This window comes from Anastrepha obliqua, chromosome 4, assembly GCF_027943255.1.
Source record: "Anastrepha obliqua isolate idAnaObli1 chromosome 4, idAnaObli1_1.0, whole genome shotgun sequence".
In the NCBI taxonomy this organism is placed as follows: domain Eukaryota; kingdom Metazoa; phylum Arthropoda; class Insecta; order Diptera; family Tephritidae; genus Anastrepha; species Anastrepha obliqua.
The window spans coordinates 20,662,791-20,684,761 of NC_072895.1; the positions used below are offsets into that span (position 1 = coordinate 20,662,791).

The 21,971-nt window shown below is 38.9% G+C and overlaps 1 protein-coding gene across 2 annotated transcripts in view; it reads left to right on the top strand.

Moving 5' to 3' along the window:
* The first annotated feature begins 988 nt into the window (after positions 1 to 988).
* The window catches only part of LOC129245233 (uncharacterized), a 59,539-nt gene continuing 38,556 nt past the window's right edge, over positions 989 to 21,971 (top strand). The window contains exon 1 of one of the 2 annotated variants that reach the window (XM_054883274.1): positions 989 to 1,590. In XM_054883274.1, the coding sequence (XP_054739249.1) occupies positions 1,531 to 1,590 (60 nt within the window). In that variant the 5' untranslated portion in view covers positions 989 to 1,530. The remainder of the gene's footprint in view (positions 1,591 to 21,971) is intronic. The other variant, XM_054883276.1, reaches the window with a different exon arrangement.

Genomic DNA, 21,971 nt, shown 5'->3' on the forward strand with positions numbered 1-21,971 from the left:
ATTGTATGTAGACTTTTGTTATACTGTTTTTTTATTGTTTTCTTAATTCGTTTGTTATAAAGCAAGTGAAAAAAACAGCATCAACAATTCAATTTTTATATATCTTCTGGGAAATAAGAAAATGTGCTGTTACATGTAGACTTAAGGCCTCCCTTTATGCTGCTACATACAACCGTTGAACCGTGTGAATAAAATTATTGCAGTTTTACTCTGCATTTACAAGTGTAAAAATGAGTGCACCTAAGGCACTCACTTCCTCTACAAGAATATGAAAGCGAGGCCTACCTACATAGTAATTCATTTGTAAAGATTTTCCATGAATACCAAGAAGCTCAATAAGCAACTAATCTACTAAATGAAATTTCAATATCCTTAACAGAAACTAAGTAAATATAAACCGGTTATTTGCTTTTTAATTACATTTATATCTTTGTTGTTATGTTTTGCAATTATACGGAAAGCAATAATTGCACCTTGAACGACGTTCACGTTGCTGCTCATTTTTTCGATTTTTAATTCAGAACAATACGCGATTAATTCAACATGAACCAGAACCTGGTCGGCCAATAACAGCGCGCATACTAGAGCCGAACGATGAGCAACATCTATGATTCTCTCAAATGAGCCGATATCGCTCACATTTGCCGACTTACATGCATACTTGAAATCTATGCCATTCGCATACAAATCCACACACACACACACACACAGAGCCATAGGCGTTAAGGGAGTGATGGAAAAGTTGGCAATTTTTTAGTTACAACAAATTTGTCTGCTTACAAATGGGAAATAAAAAATCACACAAGTAAAACAAGATCGGCAACACCAGAAGGCACAATAAACAAAAATAAAAAATCGTGCAACTGTACAGTAAGCGGAAAATAACAACAACATGTTAATTACTTAAAGCTTTAAGTTATGAAGAGAGGCTCAACGCCACCGGTTCCAGTTGAAGCGCCACCAAATGCGGCGCGCCGGGCGGCATGGCGTATGTAGCTGGTGAGCTTGTTGGTCAATCGCTAAGAAGGCTTACATCAGCGTAACCGTGGCTTTAAAACAGTGCGCGACCAGCGGCCAACAGAAACGGACTTGAAACAATCGAAACGACAATTCGTGCGGACAAAGTGTGAATTTTCGAAAGGAATACTTAAAAAAACAATCGAATTAAATAAAACGGGAAAATAAATAACGTGCAATTTTCACAATTTATATTCATATAAGAGTTTTTTTAACAGCGCTATTGATTCAACTTCATCTGCAGGAGACTATAAAAGTGCGCACACTTGTGGCGAATTGACGCGTTGTCGCATTGTGCATACGAAATCAGTTTTCACTTTGTTGTTGGATGTGATTAAGGAAAAGCAGTGAATTTAAACAAATAATTCAATTGCGAAAAAGAATTCCTGAATTTCTGAATTCTTTTTCAGCGAGCCAAACCAACAAATTAATTCAATCCACGCTCACGCTCACGCACACACACACAGCTAATAAACAAATCAACAACAACAATCACAAAACAAACGCTCAAAAATGATGCTGAAATTCGTTTTGCTGGCGTACTTGCTGCATTTGGCAAACGCCGCGCCACAGGTGAGTCAGCCAATTGCAATGCAATGAAAAAATTTGCTGTCCTTTTTTGTTTGCCTTTAGGATAGCCGCATTGAATTACCAAACGATGTGCGATGTTCGGCTTGTGCAATTGTTTCAAATTAAATTATTTTTTATGCTGAAAAATTTAAAACATTTCTGATGGAAGTAAATTTTTAGTAAAAAGAAATTTTGTTTGTAAAAAATTTACCGAAAATCGTTAATTACTTGCATGTTGAACAAAATACTACGGAATTTATAAATAAAATAAAAAATAGTTTAAAGAAACTAAAAAACACGTTTTTTTGCTAATCGAACTAAAAAGTAGAAAATAAAAAATAGTTTAAAAAAACTGTTTTTTAGTTTCTTTAAACTATTTTTTTTTATTATGAATGAAAATTATTGTTATCATTGCAGTCAGTGAATAAATGATTCGATATATTCGTGTTATACTTAATTCCTTTCTTATCGACTGTGAGTCTAAAGCTACGCAGTTATCGGCCGTGATAAAGAAGTAATCGGGATGAAGAACTTATTTCGTGGAGGGAGCCTGAGAAACTGATTTACAAGAATAAATAAAGATTTTTCATTTTACAACCAAATTCACCTTACTTTTTGCCCATAGTAAAAAATTTTCTTTTTTTCCTGGCAATCCTAATAAGGAAACTTTTATCAAATTATTGCATTGTCATCGGTCCTTGATAGGTATGCAAAATTTCAAGTCGATCAGATTTTTAGAAGCCAGTGAAAATTAAGCTCAAAGATTCCGTTACATACATACATACATACAACCCGACCTAATAAAAGTGTGTTAAAAATAATTGGTTAGGTGTTAGGCCGAGGACCTCCTCCTATTTGTGGCGTGCATCTTGATGTTGTTCCACAAATGGAGGCTCCTACAGTTTTAAGCCGCCTCCGAAAGGCAGATATTTTTTATGAGGAGCTTTTTCGTGGCAGAAATGCACTACGGAATTACTAGAATTTTATGTACCCATATACTCGTAGAAGGTGGTCATCAATGTATGCCTTCGCTTAGGCCAACCGGAACTTTCTCCACTCACATTCCATCAAGGGAAGCGTGAACGGGGGGCTACCCTTGGGGACAGGGCCTGGTGAAATTGTTGACGGATGGACCGAAGTTGGAAGGAAAGGTTGGCGGACTCAAATTCAGGTTACCGGACCACTGCAGTGTGTTCCAGGCAAAGGTAGCCGCAATCAAGGAGGCATCTGATTGGCTGCTCACAGTAAATATTTACTCCGTAAGCCAAGCGGCAATAAGGTCCCTCGGTTCAGTGACGGTGCATTCGAAACTGGTCAGAGAATGCCTGTCCTCACTTTCGATCGTATCCGAATTCTTTGACATAAGCCTCATCTGGGTTCCTGGTCACAGCGACATTGCGGGAAACTGTGAGGCGGATGAGCTGACCATACAAGGCATATGTGAGATGGATGATTTCCCCGCGAAAGGAGAGAATTGGGATCCCCCTGACTACCTGCGGTCTGGAAAGACGGGCTTCGCGCCAACTCAGCGAGCGCTGGGCAAATACAGAAACTTGTAAGGTCGCGAAATCCACTGGTCACGTGCGGATCGAGGGCGCTCGGGCGATTTTCTGAGGTTGACAAAATCTCAGCTCTCGAATCTCGTGGGTTTTCTCACAGTACGCTATTCGCGAGAAATGCATGTTGTGAGACTAGGAATTACCTCGAGTCCTTTTTGCGTCGGATGTATGGAGAATGAGGTGGAATCATCTCAGCACCTTAGCTGCCCTGCTCTGGCACGGTTAAGATCTAGGCATTTTGGCTTTTACTTCGTTGCTATGCCTGCTGATATAGCTGGCGTTGACATTAAAAATCTGATGAATTCCGTTAACAGCACAAAGTGGTTGACACAAACACAGCACAGTCATGGTTCATAATCCATACACTCTAAACCCATTCTCCTAACCATCCGACCACTACCTCTCTGCGCTCTCTGCATTCATCCAACGATTTTCTTTTCCCCCTTACCTCATTCACAATGGCATCACGAATCCGTTTAACTTCGTCCAAGTGTGCGCAAAATTAATCGCCTTATCGAAAGAAGTATAATTTTTGCAAATGACGTCGTCCGTCAAACACACCTATTTGACACTTCTGAACTACAGTTTTGACAGCTTCAAGCGGACGCGCAATGGTGAGCTTAAAATAGAGAATTCGACCACTCAAAATAATTGTCTGCTCGGCGCTGGCAGTTTGCTTACTCATTCTTACATCCTCTCGTTTTTTAATGCCCACACATTTTTCCTCCCAAAGGCCAATATATCTATCGGTATTGAATTACTTATCACTTGAGCTGCTGGCCCTGTTACTGTGCGGTAAACATAAACAATTCTCAGATCTGCCGTTCGTTGTACCGATTCTAGGAGTTTGTACCGATGATTTGCCTTTAGCGCATTTGCCCATAATTCAGCTCCATATAAGAGAACGGAGAGCGGATGGGTAGCCTTCATTATTTCCCGTTTCCACCTATGTTTGCCATCAGTCTGCTGCGCAGCGATGCCATCTTAGTGGCTTTCTCTGCTGTGTGTCTTATTTGGGCCCACAAGGTTAGTCTTGGATCCAGTCTTATGCTTAGGTACTTTAGAAGACTTGTATTAAAAGGTTGGAGAAAAGAGTTATTAAACATTAATTCTGGAAACACGATTTTCATGTCCTCGTGCCCTTCAGTACGAGACTATTTTAATTTTGTTCACATAACGAAGGTATCCAACAGCGTAAAGTAATCCAGATAGACATATAATATTTATACAAAGATTCTTAGAATAATGGGGAAATGGGGGAGAGACTCTATTTAGTCATGTCTCTTCACCCGCCCGCACGATAGGTTAGTTTGCAGCGGTTGTCCTGTGGAACACACTCAGGCTCATAGCACATTGTGATGCCGCGGGGGGGACTTCTCCCTCCATATCTCCGAAAACCAGTGAGAGCTCTTCAATAATTTTAGAGTATTTCTGATTTCTGCAGAACCAAGATGTTCCAAGTCATTAAAAAATTGTCTACCTATAATAGTAAACGTACGTCTGGGTAGAGCGGAATAATCGCACAGAAGGTGGGAGGTCGTCATCTTCTACATCTAGATAGCTTCTATAAAAGTCATGTGTTTGCACATCCATTGTCTGGGCGTGCCTACCTATTAGGCAGTGCCCCGTTCTAACTGAGATCAATGTACTAAGGCTGTGCTTATTTTGGCTTAGCAGAGATTCTGTGATTTTAGCTTTGAGAGTCTGCCACAACTGTCGGATGATTCTGCAGCTGGTTTCATCTTCCATTCGCTGCTCTTACGATCTCCTTAAATATAAGTAGCTTACATGTTTGGAAGTGTATGCCTATGTCATTGTCTGTGTACTCTTCAGTCAACTTGGTGCCGAGTCGCGCTAGTTCATCGCCTCTGCAGTTAACCTCAAAGTCACAATGGCCAGGAATCCATATTACCTTTAGGTGAAATAACTTAGCAATTCTGTTAAGAGATGTGTAGCATTTCATGGCTACCTTGGAGGTTGTCGACTGCTTTGCGGGGGATTTAATCGTCTCCTGGCTATCAGTGAATATGTAGATATCATCACCAGGTATCGCGCCACACTATACCAGTGTCGCGTCTTTCATTATAGTCATCAGTTCAGCCTAAGATACACTACAGTAGTCGGCAAACCGAAAACTAAAGGGGAAGCCCAGATGTTCGGAATATACACCTCCGCCGACTGTACGCTCGAGCTGTGAGCCATCTGTGTATACGTGGATGAACTCGCCTTGTCTTACATAGTACCGTTTCCACTGTTCGCTTGAGGGAAGGAGGGAAGTAGCAAGTGTAGGCGGATGCTCTTAATCCACCAGTCCTAGAAGCTCCTAAATGCCCGTGACCGAAGTTCGTGTTTACTTAAATTGTTGAGTTTTATTGCCGCACTGAGCGCAGTATATCTAGCTTGCAGACCTATCGGAAAGAAGTTTAATGTCGCATATAATGCTTTCGATGGCTTGGTTGACATCGCATCAGCTATAAAAACAAATGCGAGTATTTAAACCTTGTCAATTTTAAAATAAGTAAAATTTTGAAATATGGTCGTCTTTTTTTTCTTAATTGGCGTGATAACCGCTAACGCGATTTTGGCCGAGTTTAACAAAGCGCGCCAGTCGTTTCTTTCTCGTGCTAACCGGCGTCAGTTGGACACACCAAGTTAAGCCAAGTCCTTCTCCACTTGATCTTTCCAACGCAGAGGAGGTCTTCCTTTTCTTCTGCTATCCCCAGCTGGTACCGTATCGAATGCTTTCAGAGCCGGAGCGTTTATATCCTTTCGGACGACATGACCCAGCCAGCGTAGCCGCTGGATCTTTATTCGCTGTGCTATGTCTATGTCGTCGTAAAGCTCATACAGCTCATCGTTCTATCGACTGCGACACTCGCCCTCGTTAACGTGCAAAGGTCCAATAATCTTACGCAGAATCTTTCTCTCAAACACTCCAAGCGTCGCTTCATCGGATGTTGTCATCGCCCATGCTTCGGCGGCATACGTTAGAACGGGCATGATAAAAGAGCCTTGTAGAGTGTTAGTTTTGTTCGTTGAGAGAGGACTTTACTACTCAATTGCCTCCTTAGTCCAAAGTAGCACTTGTTGGCAAGGGAGATTCTACGTTGGGCACTCCTACTTTCGGGTAAATGTGTGTAAGTGAAAAAAGACTCCTAAACTTAGAACTCACTTGTTAGACTTGAAAATATAAGCAAGAACTTTTTCTTTTTAGGGTAGAGATAAGCCTTGTTACTGAGCCTGAGACTTCGCGCACAAAAAATTTCCACTTTTTTGTTCACTTTTTTGGATGCTCACAAAATCAAACGTCTGTATAAGGCAACGACTACTGTACTTAGTTTATGATTTTGGCATTCTTCTAACAATTTTGAAATATTCTCAAACTCAAAACAAAAAAAAAACAACTATGCAACTTCAAACATTGAAGTAATGCGGTGGAAGTAAAATAACCGCAGATTGCCATGCTCACACTTAGCATTAAACTACATACTTTTAATATTCAGATAACTATCCATTGCGCCACACACTCAGCCACACTCGGCTAAACCGGCTCTAATAGTCAAATTACCTCAAACCATTTTACCATCGACACTGACCGCAATTTTAATGAAATTGCACGCTTAATTAATTCTTAATTTCTCAATTATTCATTAAAATAATTGGAGTACACAGCAAAACATTTATCTAATTAAAAATAAGAAGGTTTTTTTACACAAAAATTACGACCAATGCAAGATTTAAGTATTTCATATTTACAAACAGAAGCATTCATATCTTGCAACATCGCTGCACTCGCATAATCGCAGATGTAAAGCAGTACAGTAAAAAGCGTCACAGGACAAGCAGTGAAATACGCCGACAATTCATTACTTTAATTCAAGCAAATTAATTTTACACATTTACCCATTGGCGAATTATAGCAACTAGTAAAAAACTACTTAAGCTTGTGCTCGTACTACGACAATACTTAAGCCATGCCGCCATATTTGCCAAGCCTGCGCACACAAGGCGTACGAGAGGCGGCTGGTAAGTTCGCAATCTGAACTACAATTTTTTTTTATTTTCGAATGCAACCTCCTCCCCCTTAGCTGGATTGGGCTTTTCGCTGCCAAATTAGTACAGAAAATAGTTAGTACAGCTAATAATGAACATTTGGAGGCGCTTTGTCATAAACATTCTGTCATCAAAATATCGGGAATTGTTTATTTAAAAAGCACGCGTTATACATATGTATGTCGAATTTTTTTGCTGAAATGCTGGTACAACTGCTCCCTATAGTGTCAAAAAGTTTGAGCGTGATCTGTCAATGAGCTTGTTTTAAGCATTCAATTATAAAGGGTTTTCCAATAACAGGTGTTACTTAAATATATGAAAGAGTATCGAGAGATGATTAACGATTTTTATGGCCGGAATTGGATGGTATTGATCTGGAAAACGTTTATTTTCCACAAGACCGCGCTACGTGCCACACAAGCAACGAAACCATTGATCTTTTGCGGGAAAAGTTTCCGGACCGTGTTATCTCTCAAAGAGGTGATCACAATTGAACGCTGAGATCTTGGCATTTAACACCTTGTGACTTTTTTCTTTGGGGCCACGTGAAAGAGAAAGTCTACGCCAACAGCCCAGAGTCGATTCATGACCTCAAAGATGGAATTCGTGAGGCTATCGAGGACATAGGGTAGCCACTTTGCAATTCGGTTATGGAAAATTTCCTGTAAGCGTGGTCGTGGTGGTCATTTGGCTGATGTTATTTTCCACTATTAATGGCATACCTGCCTCTTTATAATGAAATAAACATCCGATCATTTATAAAGGGTTTTTCAATTGGCGCGGGTCGATTTTGGCGCCCTGTGGCAGCCATTTTGTTTTGGTGACATCTGTCAAATCTTTTTTTTATTATTCAGTTGTTTATGCCAAATCATCATTGCAAGTTACACGATTGAACAGCACGTTCAAATGATAAAACTTTATTATCAAAATGAGTGTTCATTAACGCAAACGTTGCGCGCATTGCGCCCATTTTTCGGTAGACGTGGTGGCCCTTCCAATTTCTTATGGCCCATATTGAACCATATGGACCTAGACGACATGTGGTTCCAGCAGGACGGCGCTACGTGCCACACAGCAAACGTCATTTTATTCCATTTCAACATCTACCCGCCCTTATTGAAAAACCCTTTATTAAAAAATATAATTTTTCTTTGAATATCAAAATAACACCTCTTATTGAAAACCCCTTTATCAGTCATCCACTGGTGTGCTCTGTGATTTTCACTATGGATAAAAATATCGAACAAAGAATTTGTCTTAAGGGGTTATGTACCTTGTGTTTTTCAAAAAAATCAAAATAAATTTTATTTCTTTTTCGTAAAGTACAATCCCTTGAGAACATTTTCCAAAAATTTCATAAAGATCTGAGCAATAGATCGAAAGTTACAGCGTTTTAAATTGTGCGTCGTCACAACGTAACGTAACTAAACTTGAAACTTTAAACGCGATTATCTCAAAAACGTGTTTTTCCAAAAATGCTTTTGCGGTGGACGCGATTGCAAAAAAAGTATTCAACCGATTTTTATAATTTTTTTTTAAATTGTTCGTAATTGATGTCGCCTCTTAGTGAACGATCAACTTTTTATGTATAAATTTTTATTTTGCAGATATGAATTTTTTAATGCCAATTTTAGGACTGTAGAAGTGGAGTTTTTTAAAAACATGTTCCTATTTTCACAAAAATCAAAATATTTAATATATTGATCGTTCACTAAGAAGATATAACCCTATACTAATGAAATCTTTTCGATTTTTTGATTTCAGTTGACTTGGTGGACTTGAATCGCGTCCACCGCAAGCCTCTTCCAAAAAAAGGGTCTTGGGGGAAAACGCCATAACTCCGCCATTTTTAAATATTTTTACACAAACAAAGCCTTTTTTTTTCTTTAAACATTGTAATATTCAATAATAAAAACTTTTATACAATAAAATTATTGCTACATATCTTTAAAAAAAATCCAACTTTCGCTAATTTCACCGGACCACAAGGTATATAACCCCTTAAATTTTGTGTTTTTAACGGAATTTCGTGTGCCGTATCATTAAAAATGTTGCAGCAAGCCTATGGCGAGTGTACTTTATCAAAAACACGGGTCTACGAGTGGTGCAAGGCTTTTGCAAACTGCTTCGACACATTAGTCATTTTTTTTTTTTTTTTGGTATCATATACCTACTTTTGGTTTTGTAAAAATGTCTGATTTTGTGCCGAATATTCGTCATTTGCGGGAAATGTTGATTTTCCTCTTTCATTCGAAAAAAAACGGCGGCTGAAGTGCATCGAGAGCTACAAAAAGTTTATGGTGATGCTGCTTTAAGTGAAACAACGTGCCGAGATTGCTTTCGTCGCTTTAAAGACGGTGATTTTAATGTTGACGACCGTCCGCGTGAAGGAAGGCCAAGAACCTTCGAAGACGTTGAATTGGAGGCATTGCTCAATGAGGATCCGTGTCAAACGCAAGAAGAGCTTGCTTTAGTATTAGGAGTTACCTGCCAATCGATTTCCAAGCGCTAAAAAAAAAACACTTTTTTTTTGAATTTTTTACAGAAATATGGCTTAAGATACTTTAATAAAATCAGTTGCATGTTATTGTACATCTTTTCAGTAAGTTTTTAAAAAATATTAATAATAAAATATTGACAAATAAGCCCATGACAGAGTTTTTTTGGAGATATGTTTTTCGAGAGGTGCTCTGCGGTGCCAATCGGCATTCGTCGTAGAATCATCTGAAACTAAAAAAGTCGAATTTTTCAGTTAAAGTATGACGTAATGCTCCCCCCTACATTAATACAATTTTTTTTTCATTTTTGTAGTTTTGGTGGCAAAAAAACGTAAAACGAGCATTTTTGGCGAAAAATTTCGCCATATTTGTAAGTGAAAAACAACCTTAAAAAAAAAAAATAAAAAAAAACAGTGTAGGGGGTAGGTATTTTTGATTTAGAAAACGTGTGCCAAATTTGAAAAGAATCGGTTGAATAGTTTCGGAGTTGTGATTGGCACCGACTTTTAAGAAGTCGTTTCGGGAAAAACGCGTTTGAAAAAATGACTCTGAGAAATTATCGATGCTCCGCATTCGAGGTAGAGTGCCTACAAAGGCTATAAGTTTGAGAGTTCTGCTCCGATCCACTTAAAATTTTGACACAACATTCTTGAAAAGATTTACTATAAGATGAGTGAAGAAAAAAAATTTCGATTTTGTGACCCTACCCCTCCCCCCCCTTAAAACCTACCTGGAAACACTAAAATGGGGAATCCTACCCCACCCGCCATATTCCTCAGATATTGCGCCGTCCGATTATCACCTGTTCCGATCGATGGCACATGGTCTAGCTGACCAGCCGTTCCATTCATATGAAGACATCAAAAAATGGCTTGACCCGTGGATAGCCTCAAAAGATGAACAGTTTCCCCGCTGCGGTATACTAGATCTACCAGAAAGATGGGGAAAAGTAGTAGCTAGCGATGGGCAATACTTTCAATGATTCACTTGTTGCCATTTTTTCAGAATAAAGTTGTTTTTTCATAAAAAAAGAGCGAGAACTTAGTTGCGCACCTAGATATTTTTTTCACCGCTCAATAAACAAGTTAACTTTATATATAACTAGCTTATACCCGTGGGTTTCACCCCACATTTCTATCAAAAAGTATGCAATGTAAATAAAACAACTTTAACTTTTTTAAGTCAGTTAAGGCATTATTTAAAACGATCGGATATACGACATTTTTTGTTATATTATTTTGAGTATAAATAAAAAGGTTTTTCGGTGCGCCAACTCTGGAGCAGGCAACATATAATTGGCCATGGGTAAAACATGAGTTGGTTAGATTGCTGGACTGTTTTCTTACCGATAAAGCTTTACCAATAAGAGAATGCATTGAATTCAGCAATACCTCTATCGTTGATAATATAAATTCGTTTCTATATCAAATGGTCTAACCCCCATTTTTCTCTAAGCTCATATTTTTTCTAGGAGTACTAAATACTAATTTCATTAAACTTTTTACCAATTTTTGGTATTCTACCATAAATGCGTCCAGTGATATGCAGCATGAAAAATTCGATTTGTAAAGGAGGTGTCACGCCCCATTTCTAGCTATCACCAGTTTTCATGCAGGTGTTAGGTATTAACCTTATATAATCTCTTACCAAATTTCAGTAGTCTAACGTAAATACTTCCAGAAATACGGACTGTTAAAAATTCCATTTGTATGGCAGGTGCCACGCCCCCTATATATATCAAAATATTTTTTAGCCCATGACCATCCCGGTAAGGTATCCAGTTCGTGTTTCAAGTTTGGTTACGATCGGTTTATGCGTTTAGGACGCAAGTCGATCTATAGATACATACATAATTTGAATTTTATATAAAGGGTGTTTTTTTTAGAGGTTAGGTTTTCAAGATGAAATAAAACGTATATAATTTAATGTTATGGCCAAGAATTTAGCTTTATTATAAAAATAAGGGTTTGCCATTATGTTTTAAAAATGATTTCGGGCAAGTGGCCGCCGCGGATGGCTCGAATAAATTCCAGCCGAGAGGCCCAATTTTCGACCACTTTTTGCAGCAATTGGGGCCGTATGTCAGCAATAACGCGCCGAATATTCTCTTCCAAGACGTCAATCGTCTCGGGCTTATCTGCGTAGACAAGCGACTTCACATAGCCCCACAAGAAATAGTCCAGCGGTGTTATATCGCACGATCTTGGAGGCCACGCCACAGGTCCACGGCGCGAGATAATGCGCTCACCAAAAGTTTCCTTCAATAAATCGATTGTTGCGTTGGCTGTGTGGCATGTAGCGCCGTCTTGTTGGAACTAAAGGTCGTCCACATCAACATCGTCCAATTCAGGCACGAAAAAGTCATTAATCATGGCTCTATAGCGCTCTCCATTGACTGTAACATTATGGCCGGCTTCATTTTTAAAGAAATATGGACCAATGATTCCCTCTGCCCATAGAGCACACCAAACAGTGACTTTTTGAGGATGTAACGGCGTCTCAGCAATGGCTTGTGGATTATGTTCACTCCAAATGCGACAATTTTGCTTATTGACATACCCATTCAACCAAAAGTGAGCTTCATCGCTGAACAAAATTTTCTTCGATGCGTCGCGCGAACCGAACCATTATTTTCGTAATAAATTTGCACGATTTGCAAACGTTGTTCAGGTGTAAGTCTATTCATTATGAAATGGCAAACCAAACTGAGCATAAATCAAGTGACAGCTGTCAAAAAGACCATCTACGAAAAAAGTAGTGCCAACTTGAAAACCTAACCTCTAAAAAAAACACCCTTTATATAGATATATTCAATACTTAGATTTTGATTTTTTGCCAAGTGCGACCTGCTTGAAGCGCTTTTGCTTCAACTAACACTCTGTAACTTACAACCGCCACCTTGACAACGGGCATAAACTCTAAACTGTTTTATCGATATTTACGAGATACCAAGAAAATAATGGGTTTCTTTTTCCCCAAACTAATATTTATCCATTTTACTCCATATTTTATTTCGCGTATTTTCTATTTCTCATAGCGCAGTGCTCCAAATTACGATAAGTTTCTGCTTTCGCAGGCACTGATATGGTTTTATTTATACCAACAATGACTCAAGCGCTTAGTGTTATCAGTAACGAGCTGATGAGTAGTTGCTCAGTAACTTAGGTCGCGCGATCTTCTTAACAGCCCCTCGTATGTGTGTTTTCAGCAACATTTGATGGAAAAAATTTTGTGTTTTTTGTTTTTCTGTCGCAACCTCAAAATTGTGGCAAAAGTCGAAGCCAAGCGATGAGCCAATACTACAAGTTAATTACTGCAAACAGACAATATAAAATGAACTTTAATTACTTTGCGCACAATTGTCAGGCAAATTAACAGCATCGCGCACTTATACGCATGTAAATGTAGATGTGAGTGGGCATACATTTTTTCTCGAACACATTTTTAATACCTGAAAAGCTAGAGAAATAATGTAATTGTTAAAAAAACAAAAAAATCGATGGCCGTACCAATTAAAATATGTACATATTTGCATCTATAGATCTATTATACATTAACAGACTCCTTATAATACGTGTGTATGTACCATATATTCATATGCAATTGGAAAAAAACTAAAAATTTTAAAACATCACAATTTTTCCATTCACAAAAAGTTAACCTCTATTTGCAATTTTCCACCCGTCAGAAGTTTTAATTTAACATTTGTCGCTTTAACGCAGTAATTGTTTACTTTCCACACGTTCACACGCAAAGCTATTAATTCACATTATTTTGTGAAGTTGTTTTATTTGGCCAACAATGTTCAGCACGCCCGCAGCTGATTTCTACTACGTGCAACATTCAATGCTACAAATATTTTACTGTTTACTTTTTTTGTCAAGCAAATTAGGATGTGAAAATTATTTTTTGCTCTGAGCAAACTTTTTTTGATTTTATTTGATTTTTTGTCAAAATTGCACAGCTGAATGCCCTAAGCAAGCTTTGTTTTTTTTTTTTGATTTTATTTATTTTTTGCCAGAACTGCACAGCTGGAGCAGAAAATTTCATATACATATACAAATTTATCATGCACCGTCCTCGAATTTTTTCTGCTTCCGGCCACCCGTTCTGCTTAACCTGCCTGATACAATAATTTAATATTAAAAAGTAAACATAAAAATTATTTCAAAATTTTATACAAATAAAAAATAACACAAAAAAAATATTTAATTTGTGTTCGTATTTATATTTTGTCAGCTCATGACCGGTTTAACAGTAAAACAATAAATTAAATTACTGCTATTATTTATTTTTGATATTTCGATCTCAATTAGAAGCCGTCTGCAGTAGTGGTTCTTGGCTGGAGGCTTTTGAAACAGTTTAACCCTCAAATGCCAGATTTTTCTATTGTGGTGAAAAAATCATTTTACTAGACTATGTTTTAGTGAAAATAATCAAATTTGAAGTCCCTCTTTTTATTAGACTTTTACTTTATCTTGTAAAGCGTTTTTCAGGAAGAGCGCTTCAACTTTTTTTTTAATAAAACACAAACGGTTTGACTTTTTTAACTAATTTTTTTTTTATTATCGAGTTTGAACATATACTTACATTTAAGTATGAAATTCGATTTCTTTTGCATGGCCACCGCGTGCACGTTTTACGAAGCCCAATCGTTGAACGCAATTTTCGACCACTCTTTTGCATAAATCGGCCGAAATTCCAGCAATTTCGCGTTCAATATTGGCTCTGAGCTCACAAATCGTCGCCGGCTTGTTACTGTAGACCAATGGCTTCACATAACCCCAAAGAAAATAGTCTAGAGGCGTCAAATCACACGAGCGCGGCGGCCATTCGACCGGTCCATTTCTGGAAATAATGCGCTCATCGAACTTACTCTTCAACAAATCAATTGTAGCGTGTGATGTGTGGCTTGTGGCCCCGTCCTGTTGAAACCACATGTCGTCTTAGTCCATACCATTCAATTGCGGCCAAAAATAATTGTTTATCACGTCGCGGTATCGATTTCCATTCACAGTAACGTGGCGATCGTTCTCGTTTACGAAAAAATATGGGCCAATTACGCCGCCGTTATGTAAACCGCACCAAACAGTGATTTTTTCGGGATGCAACGGTGCCTCATGAATCACGTGTGGATTGCTTTCTGCCCAGTAATGCATATTTTGCTTGTTGACAAAGCCATTGAGCAAAAAGTGAGCTTCATCACTGAAGATCATTTTTTGGAAAATTTATAAATTTTCATAAAAAATTTGCACGATTTGCAATCGTTGTTCAAGTGTGTAGCGTTCCATGATGAAATGTATACTAATGAAGTTTACAAATGACAAGCGAAAAATAAAAAATATTGCGTCGTTCGCCCTCCCTATCGGGAAAAAGTTGAAGCGCACCTATTGAAAAACGCCTTACAAGTAAAAATATCATGCATCACCAGACCAATTCGCTTTGGCTCATTTTCCAGTTTGGAGAAGTTAGAACTAACAGCTCGGTTGTGAAGGCTGATGAAGTGAATATCATTGGCATACGCCAAAATTGTAGGTTAAAGAAGTCACACTACAGCGAGTCGCCCTGTCTGAAACCTCATTTGGTATCAAACGGCTCGAAGAGGTCTTTCCCAATTCTGACGGCGCTGCTGGTGTTGAGCAACGTCATCTTGCGTAGCCGTATTATTTTTGCGACGAATACAAATTCAGACATCGCGACATACAGGAAACTCCTTTTTGTACTGTCGAAGACAGCTTTGAAGTCGACGAAAAGATGGTGGGTGTTGATTCTCCTTTCATGGGTATTTTCTAAGACTTGGCGTGTTGTGAATATCTGGTCGTTGGTAGATTGTCCAAGTCTAAAGCCACACTGATAAGGTCCAATCAGTTGGTTGACGGTGGGCTTCAGCCTTTCACACAATACGCTCGCTAGAACCTTAAATTAAACCAATATTAAGAAGACTAATCCCGCGATAATTGGCATAGATTGCAGGAGCACCCTTCTTATGAATTGGGCTGAGCTCACTTGAATTCCAATCGGCAGGCATACTTTCATCAGATCATATTTTGCATAGAAGCTGATGCGTGCACCTTACCAGCTCCTCGCCGCCATGTTTGAATAGCTCAGCCGGCGATCCGTCGGCGGACGCGGCTTTGTTCTTCTTTAGCCGCGTTATCGCTATTCTCACCTCGTCATAGTCGGGTAGCGGAACGATTGGAGTATCGGGACCTCCACATGCGCAGCTGTCACTATTTAACAGATTCAAGAAATATTCCCTCCATAATTTAAGTATGCTCTGGATGTCACTTACCAGATCGCCGTCTTTGTTACAGGAACAAAGGTACTCAAAAAAAACAACTTTTTGTACTTGAATTGCATAAAGGATTGTTATATTTTGAACAAAAAGCCTGAGTTTCAGACTCTGACGGTTATTCATGGCAGATCCCCCTCTTGCCAGTTCATCTGCTTTTTCATGACCTTCAATATTCCGATGTCCCGGGACCCAGATTAAGGTAGCATTATGGTTTTCATTCAAGGTGGAAAAGCTATTCCTACAATGTTCCACCACCATAGAGGTTGTTGTGGCTGAATCCAGTGCCTGGATTGCAGCTTGGCTATCCGAAAGAATAGCGATATTGCCCTTAAAAGAGAAATCTGCGATTAGTAGCCTACAAGCTTCGCCACTTGCAAGTACATACTTCCGCCTGGAAGATACTGCAGGCATTAGGGAGACGCACGGTTTTTTGAATTTAGGCAAAAAATCCCGTTTGGAAAACATTTGCGTAATGATGCTTAGTACCATCCGGCTGCAGAGCCTCTTTTATTCTTCAATCCATCAGTAAAAAAAATATCCGCCAAATTTCTTTGAATTCACTCTGGATTACTTTGGCATCAAATTTTCTTCCAAATGAAACTACGGATATAAGATCGTCCTTAGGTGCCAAAAACAATGGATACCACTCAGATAGCATCTTTAAGATTTCTCTGTGTCCCGAAATTGCGTCTTCGTGCTAAAAACTATATATATGGAGTCTACACATTGCTTTTAAGGGTTCATGCTATATCTTAAGATTCAAGGTGAGCAAATCAAGCATAGCATTTAGGACATCATCGGAGGTTGATGAAACACAACAAACAAACAAACATTTCTTTGCAGTTATAGTTCCTGACATGTGGACTTAAAGGTGACCCGTCGCCACCAAACCACAGAGGCATAAGTGGTGATTGATCTGATAAGTGCTGTGTATAGCCACAGTACCACAGCAGGTTTTCGACCTTGATCTCACCAAAGGCTCTACGGCAGATTTGAAAAATCTTGAATGCGCGATCCACCTTCAGCGAAAAACGAGAAGTTTAGCTACTGAAATTAATTGCAGTACGAATTTGATGAAATTTCGTACTCTAAACCTGCAGCTTCTACCAGGAATGCGATGTTCGTGAAGTGATTTATCGTAAATTCATTGTGAAGAGAGAGTCTTGTGATTTCAGTATGACAGAACTCGCACTTTGGAACCCATTATTGGGTAAAAGGTTAATCCATCAAAATGAGTAAGTAACAATGCGCAGCATCATCGGCAGTTGTATAGGCAAATGTGTAAGCCAGCTTCATTACAAATTACTAGAATATTTGCCAGCGCAATCAATGATATTTTCCCCTTTTATAAACCTTGATTGCACAAGCTGTCAGTATTAAAATATATATACATATATGAGTATATGCATATGGCAATAAAAAATGGCATTTATTAACTTTAATTGTGAATTTGCATAACCATCCAATACAAGTTTTTAAAAATGTGCATTTAAAATCGCTAGATAATAAAAAGTATCAAGCTTACGAATGTCTGTATTATCCGAGGGTCAGATGACTTGATGACGGCTGTCATAGGCATTTAATACTTGTACCCGGTGGGAGAGAATTTACTACGCCCCCAAGTAGTATCTCACATCAAAGTAAGATACTTCAACAGGAGTAGTAGAATCATGACTCATGATTCAAAAATTATTCTAGTGGCACGAATAATGAAAATTCTTAGCACTAACTTCCAGCGTGAGAACGTCACATGAAAAAAACAAAGTCTTTTGGCTTTTAGTACAATAAAAGCAAAGGCTAGACTAAGACTAAAAAATAAAAAAAAAATAAATAATTGGCGCGTACACTTCTGTTAGGTGTTTGGCCGAGCTCCTCCTCCTATTTGTGGTGTGCGTCTTGATGTTGTTCCACAAATGGAGGGACCTACAGTTTTAAGCCAACTCTGAACGGCAAATATTTTTATGAGGAGCTTTTTCATGGCAGAAATACACTCGGAGGTTTGCCATTGACTACCGAGGGGGACCGCTATTAAAAAAATGTTTTTATTTATTTTGCTTTCACCGAGATTCGAACCAACGACCTCTCTGTGAATTTCGAATGGTAATCACGCACCAACCCATTCGGCTACGGCGGCCGCTAAGACTAAGACTAAGACTAAGACTAGTTCCTTTAATAAAGGTAGGTGAAATGGTTAAAGTACTACAGGGTTGCCAATATTCGTCGGACCCATCTGGCAACCCTGTATCTTTTGACAGAGACGTCAGATCGCTTAATGACATACCGCGTTGGAAACGTCAGTCCTAGCAGATTTTTACCATGGAACAGTAAACACCACGCGAGCGCTCTAAAATTGTTGAAATTTACATTCAACAAAAGAAGTTAATTGTGAAAACTCAACGTGCGTATAAAAAATTAAATAATGTGAAAAGTGCGCCTTCTAAGAACACGATTAACTGTTTGTACGAAAGGTTTTCGACTGGTGATGCTCTTTCTAATCCAAAGAAACCAAATCAAAACCGACCAAGGCGATCGGATGAGAATATTGCTCTTGTACGGGCCAGGGTTGAGACGTCGCCAAGGACATCCCAAAATCACCGTTCTCAGCAGTTGGGCATTGCTCGGACCACTTTACAATGAATTATCCGCATTGATTTGCATTTATAATTTTTGTATAAGATTCAATTGACGCAAAGATTGTTGCCTGCGGACAAGCCTCGCCGATTGGAATGGGCCCAAAGAGTTATCGAAATCCGTCGGGTCCATCGAATGTGGGCAACCCTGTACTCTGGCATTTCCCAAGTAACACTAAAGCGCAGTTTTAATACCATTATGAGGCCTCCAACAGGCAAATATCTACAGCCAACCAGAGCTGTTGATGTAATGGAGGAGTTTGATTGGATTTAGGTTGGCGTACTGCCCCGGCCTGTCGAAGAAAGTAGCACTCAGTGATCATAATCGTCTAACTGCCAAACTTGGATATTTTCAGGGAGAGTCAGTATCCTTCTCTAAAAGGTCCCCACAGCTTGTGCAATGAGGATTAAATGATAAACCAAGCTTCTCTGCGTGTGCGCCGATCATTCAATGACCGGTAAAAGAGTTTGGAAATTTAATAGCTTGGAGCTCCCAGCTCTTTTTGAGTCCTGCGTCAATTGTACTGTGGCCGAAGGGTTCTGAAAAAGCTTCATATCTCCTGCGCTTTTCTGAGAAATTTGTGCCTCTTCCTTATTTCTCTTTAATAACAGTAAGGGGTATGCCGATGACCGGGTAGAAGATCTCTTAGACCAATTCAGTCGAGCGTTTCCTAGCATGCTCATCAGCTATTTCATTTACCCTATGTTCCTTTATCCTGGAACTCAGATCAGGGAAATATTACCTGCACACCCAAGGGATTTGATCCCCTCCTTACAGAAATTGACTAGTTTGGATCTGCATCATAGCGTCGTAAGAGCCTTGATCGCGGCTTGACTATCGGAAAAAATTTTAATATCTCCCTCGCTCTCACTTTCCTTAAGCATTTAATATGCCAGCAGAATCGAAAAGACGTCTGCCCGAAAAACACTAGCAGTTTTCGACAATTTTAAAGAAAAATCAGGTCAGTCCATAAGTTCGTGCGTTTTTAAAGGTGGTTTTGAAATCAATAAAAAAGATGTTCAAAGTATTTATTAATCAATAATATATTTTCCTTCATTATTTACAATGTCTTCCTAACGTTTAGGCAAATTTTTAATTCCCTGCTCAAAAATTTGTTTGTCCTTGGAGCCAAAATACGCTTCAATATTCCTTTTTATAGCTTCTTTTGAGTAGTAGTTCTTGTTACTCATATGAGATTGAAGTCCACGGAAAAGGTGATAATCACAAGGTGCAATATCCGGAGAGTATGGTGGATGCGGCATTAGCTCCCATCCGACCTCGTTCAACTCGCCAATGTTTGCCTTGCGGTATGAGGTCTTGCGTTGTCGTGGTGAAACAAAACTTTGCGTCTATTCACTAAAGACGGTCGATTTTTTTTAAGTGCCTCCTTCAGGTTTGATATCTGATGGGAATAATAATCAGCAGTTATCGTCTGATTTGGTTCAAGAAGTTCATAATAAACAATACCGGTCATATCCCACCAAATAGGTAGGAGAATCTTCTTGGGGTGAAGGCCATCTCCAGGGGTCGCTTCTGGTGTTTCATCTTCATCTAACCATTTTTCATCACCAGTAACGATACGGTTGATAAAACTTTCATTTTCAAGCCGTTGCAGCAGCTGAGAACACACATTCACTCTCTGCTGAAGGTTGGCGACGGAAAGTCTATGCGGAACTCATTTTCCCAGCTTTGAAACCTTTCCCAACTGAACCAGGTGCCTGTGAACTGTTCCATGCGATGAATTTAACCTCTGACCTATCATATCGACTGTCAAATTTGGCTCAGCTTCCACGAGTTCGAGCAAGGCGTCGGAGTTAAAGACTTCAGGACAATCAGCGCGCGGGGCATCCTCCACGTCGCAGTTACCACTTCGGAATTTTGAAAACCACCTTTGCGCAGTCCTTACATGTCCCTTAAGAGATTGCCTCCAGAGGCCAGCCTCCTTTCACCTGATTGCATACATTTCTACTAGATGGTTTCGCTAGTGGAGCCCCTCAGCCCTTAATTGCTTCATTGTGTTTATGCCGCTGTAAAGTTCATACATACATAGTAAAAGTTCATAAATTTGTCTCAAAATTATTTCTCTTGGCTGTACTGATCTTCTAAGCTTCCAGTCAAGAAAATACTTTACTCCTCAATAGCTTACTTAGTCCAAGGTAGTACTTTTTGGTCCATGGGATTTCGAGGCTGAGTCATAGAAGCTTTCAGCACACCAACCAGCCTGCATAGAATTGTGTTTATGATACAAAAGCGCATACATACATACAAATTATTTTATTCATTTACTAAACTCGTATTATTTAATCATTTTTTCACATCGTACTCGTATAATAAAAGTACTTCTGCTCATTTTACCTCAGGACACACACCTGATTTACACAACTCTATAGTTGTTTAGTGGTTTACAAACGCCTTTCTACTTGATGACCAGACAGAGTTTGGCACATGTAACATACTTGAGCAGGCACATAGTACAAGTATGTATGTAAATATGTACTCGTGTGTGTCCAACGTTATGCTTTGATAATTATAAGAATGTAAACACTTTTTGCCAGACAAATAAACATTCAGCCAGTTAGACAGATAGCTCAAAGTACACACATTAATATGCAAATTCATGCTAAAAACCACAGCAAATGATTCTTCAACAATCTCTTGCTTGTGCTCATATTTAAATGTGTGTTTGAATTTGTGTGCGCATTTGTCACCTGCGGGCTCTGTTTAACCTAATTTTACGATTATAACTTTTTCATTTTTATTTTGCAGACTAATGAGAAGCATTAGGTGAAATATATTTGAGTTTTGGGAATAACGGGATCCCAAATTAAAGACACAGTCATTGGCCTTTATTAGAACCTAAATTCTAGTGCCCGCATATGTGTGAGTGTTCGTATTTATAAATTTACAAAAATTGAAAACTTAGATGAGCTTGAGCGGATTTGGCTTTATTGAGATTTTTTAAAAAGGGTGGTTAAATTTCAAGGGTCGATGTTGAATGTGAACCATACCTAAATGTCAACGACATCGTTGGACTTCTTTCTTTGGGGTTATGTGAAAGAAAGGGGGTACTTCGATAAGCCAGACAACAATTAAAGAGCTAAAGGATGAGATAATTCGGCACATTAACGGCATAGAACCTCAATTATGCCTCAGCGTCATCGAAAATTTGGACCATCGGATGGAGGTGTGCAGCGGCCATTTGGCCAATATTTTATTTTATGCGTAATTGAACTATACCAATATTATCATTATAAAGAGAAATGACAATAATTTCCTAAAAAAATTGTATTTTATTCAAAATCAACACTGGCCCTTGAATCTTGTCCACCCTTTAGATAAGGAACTATT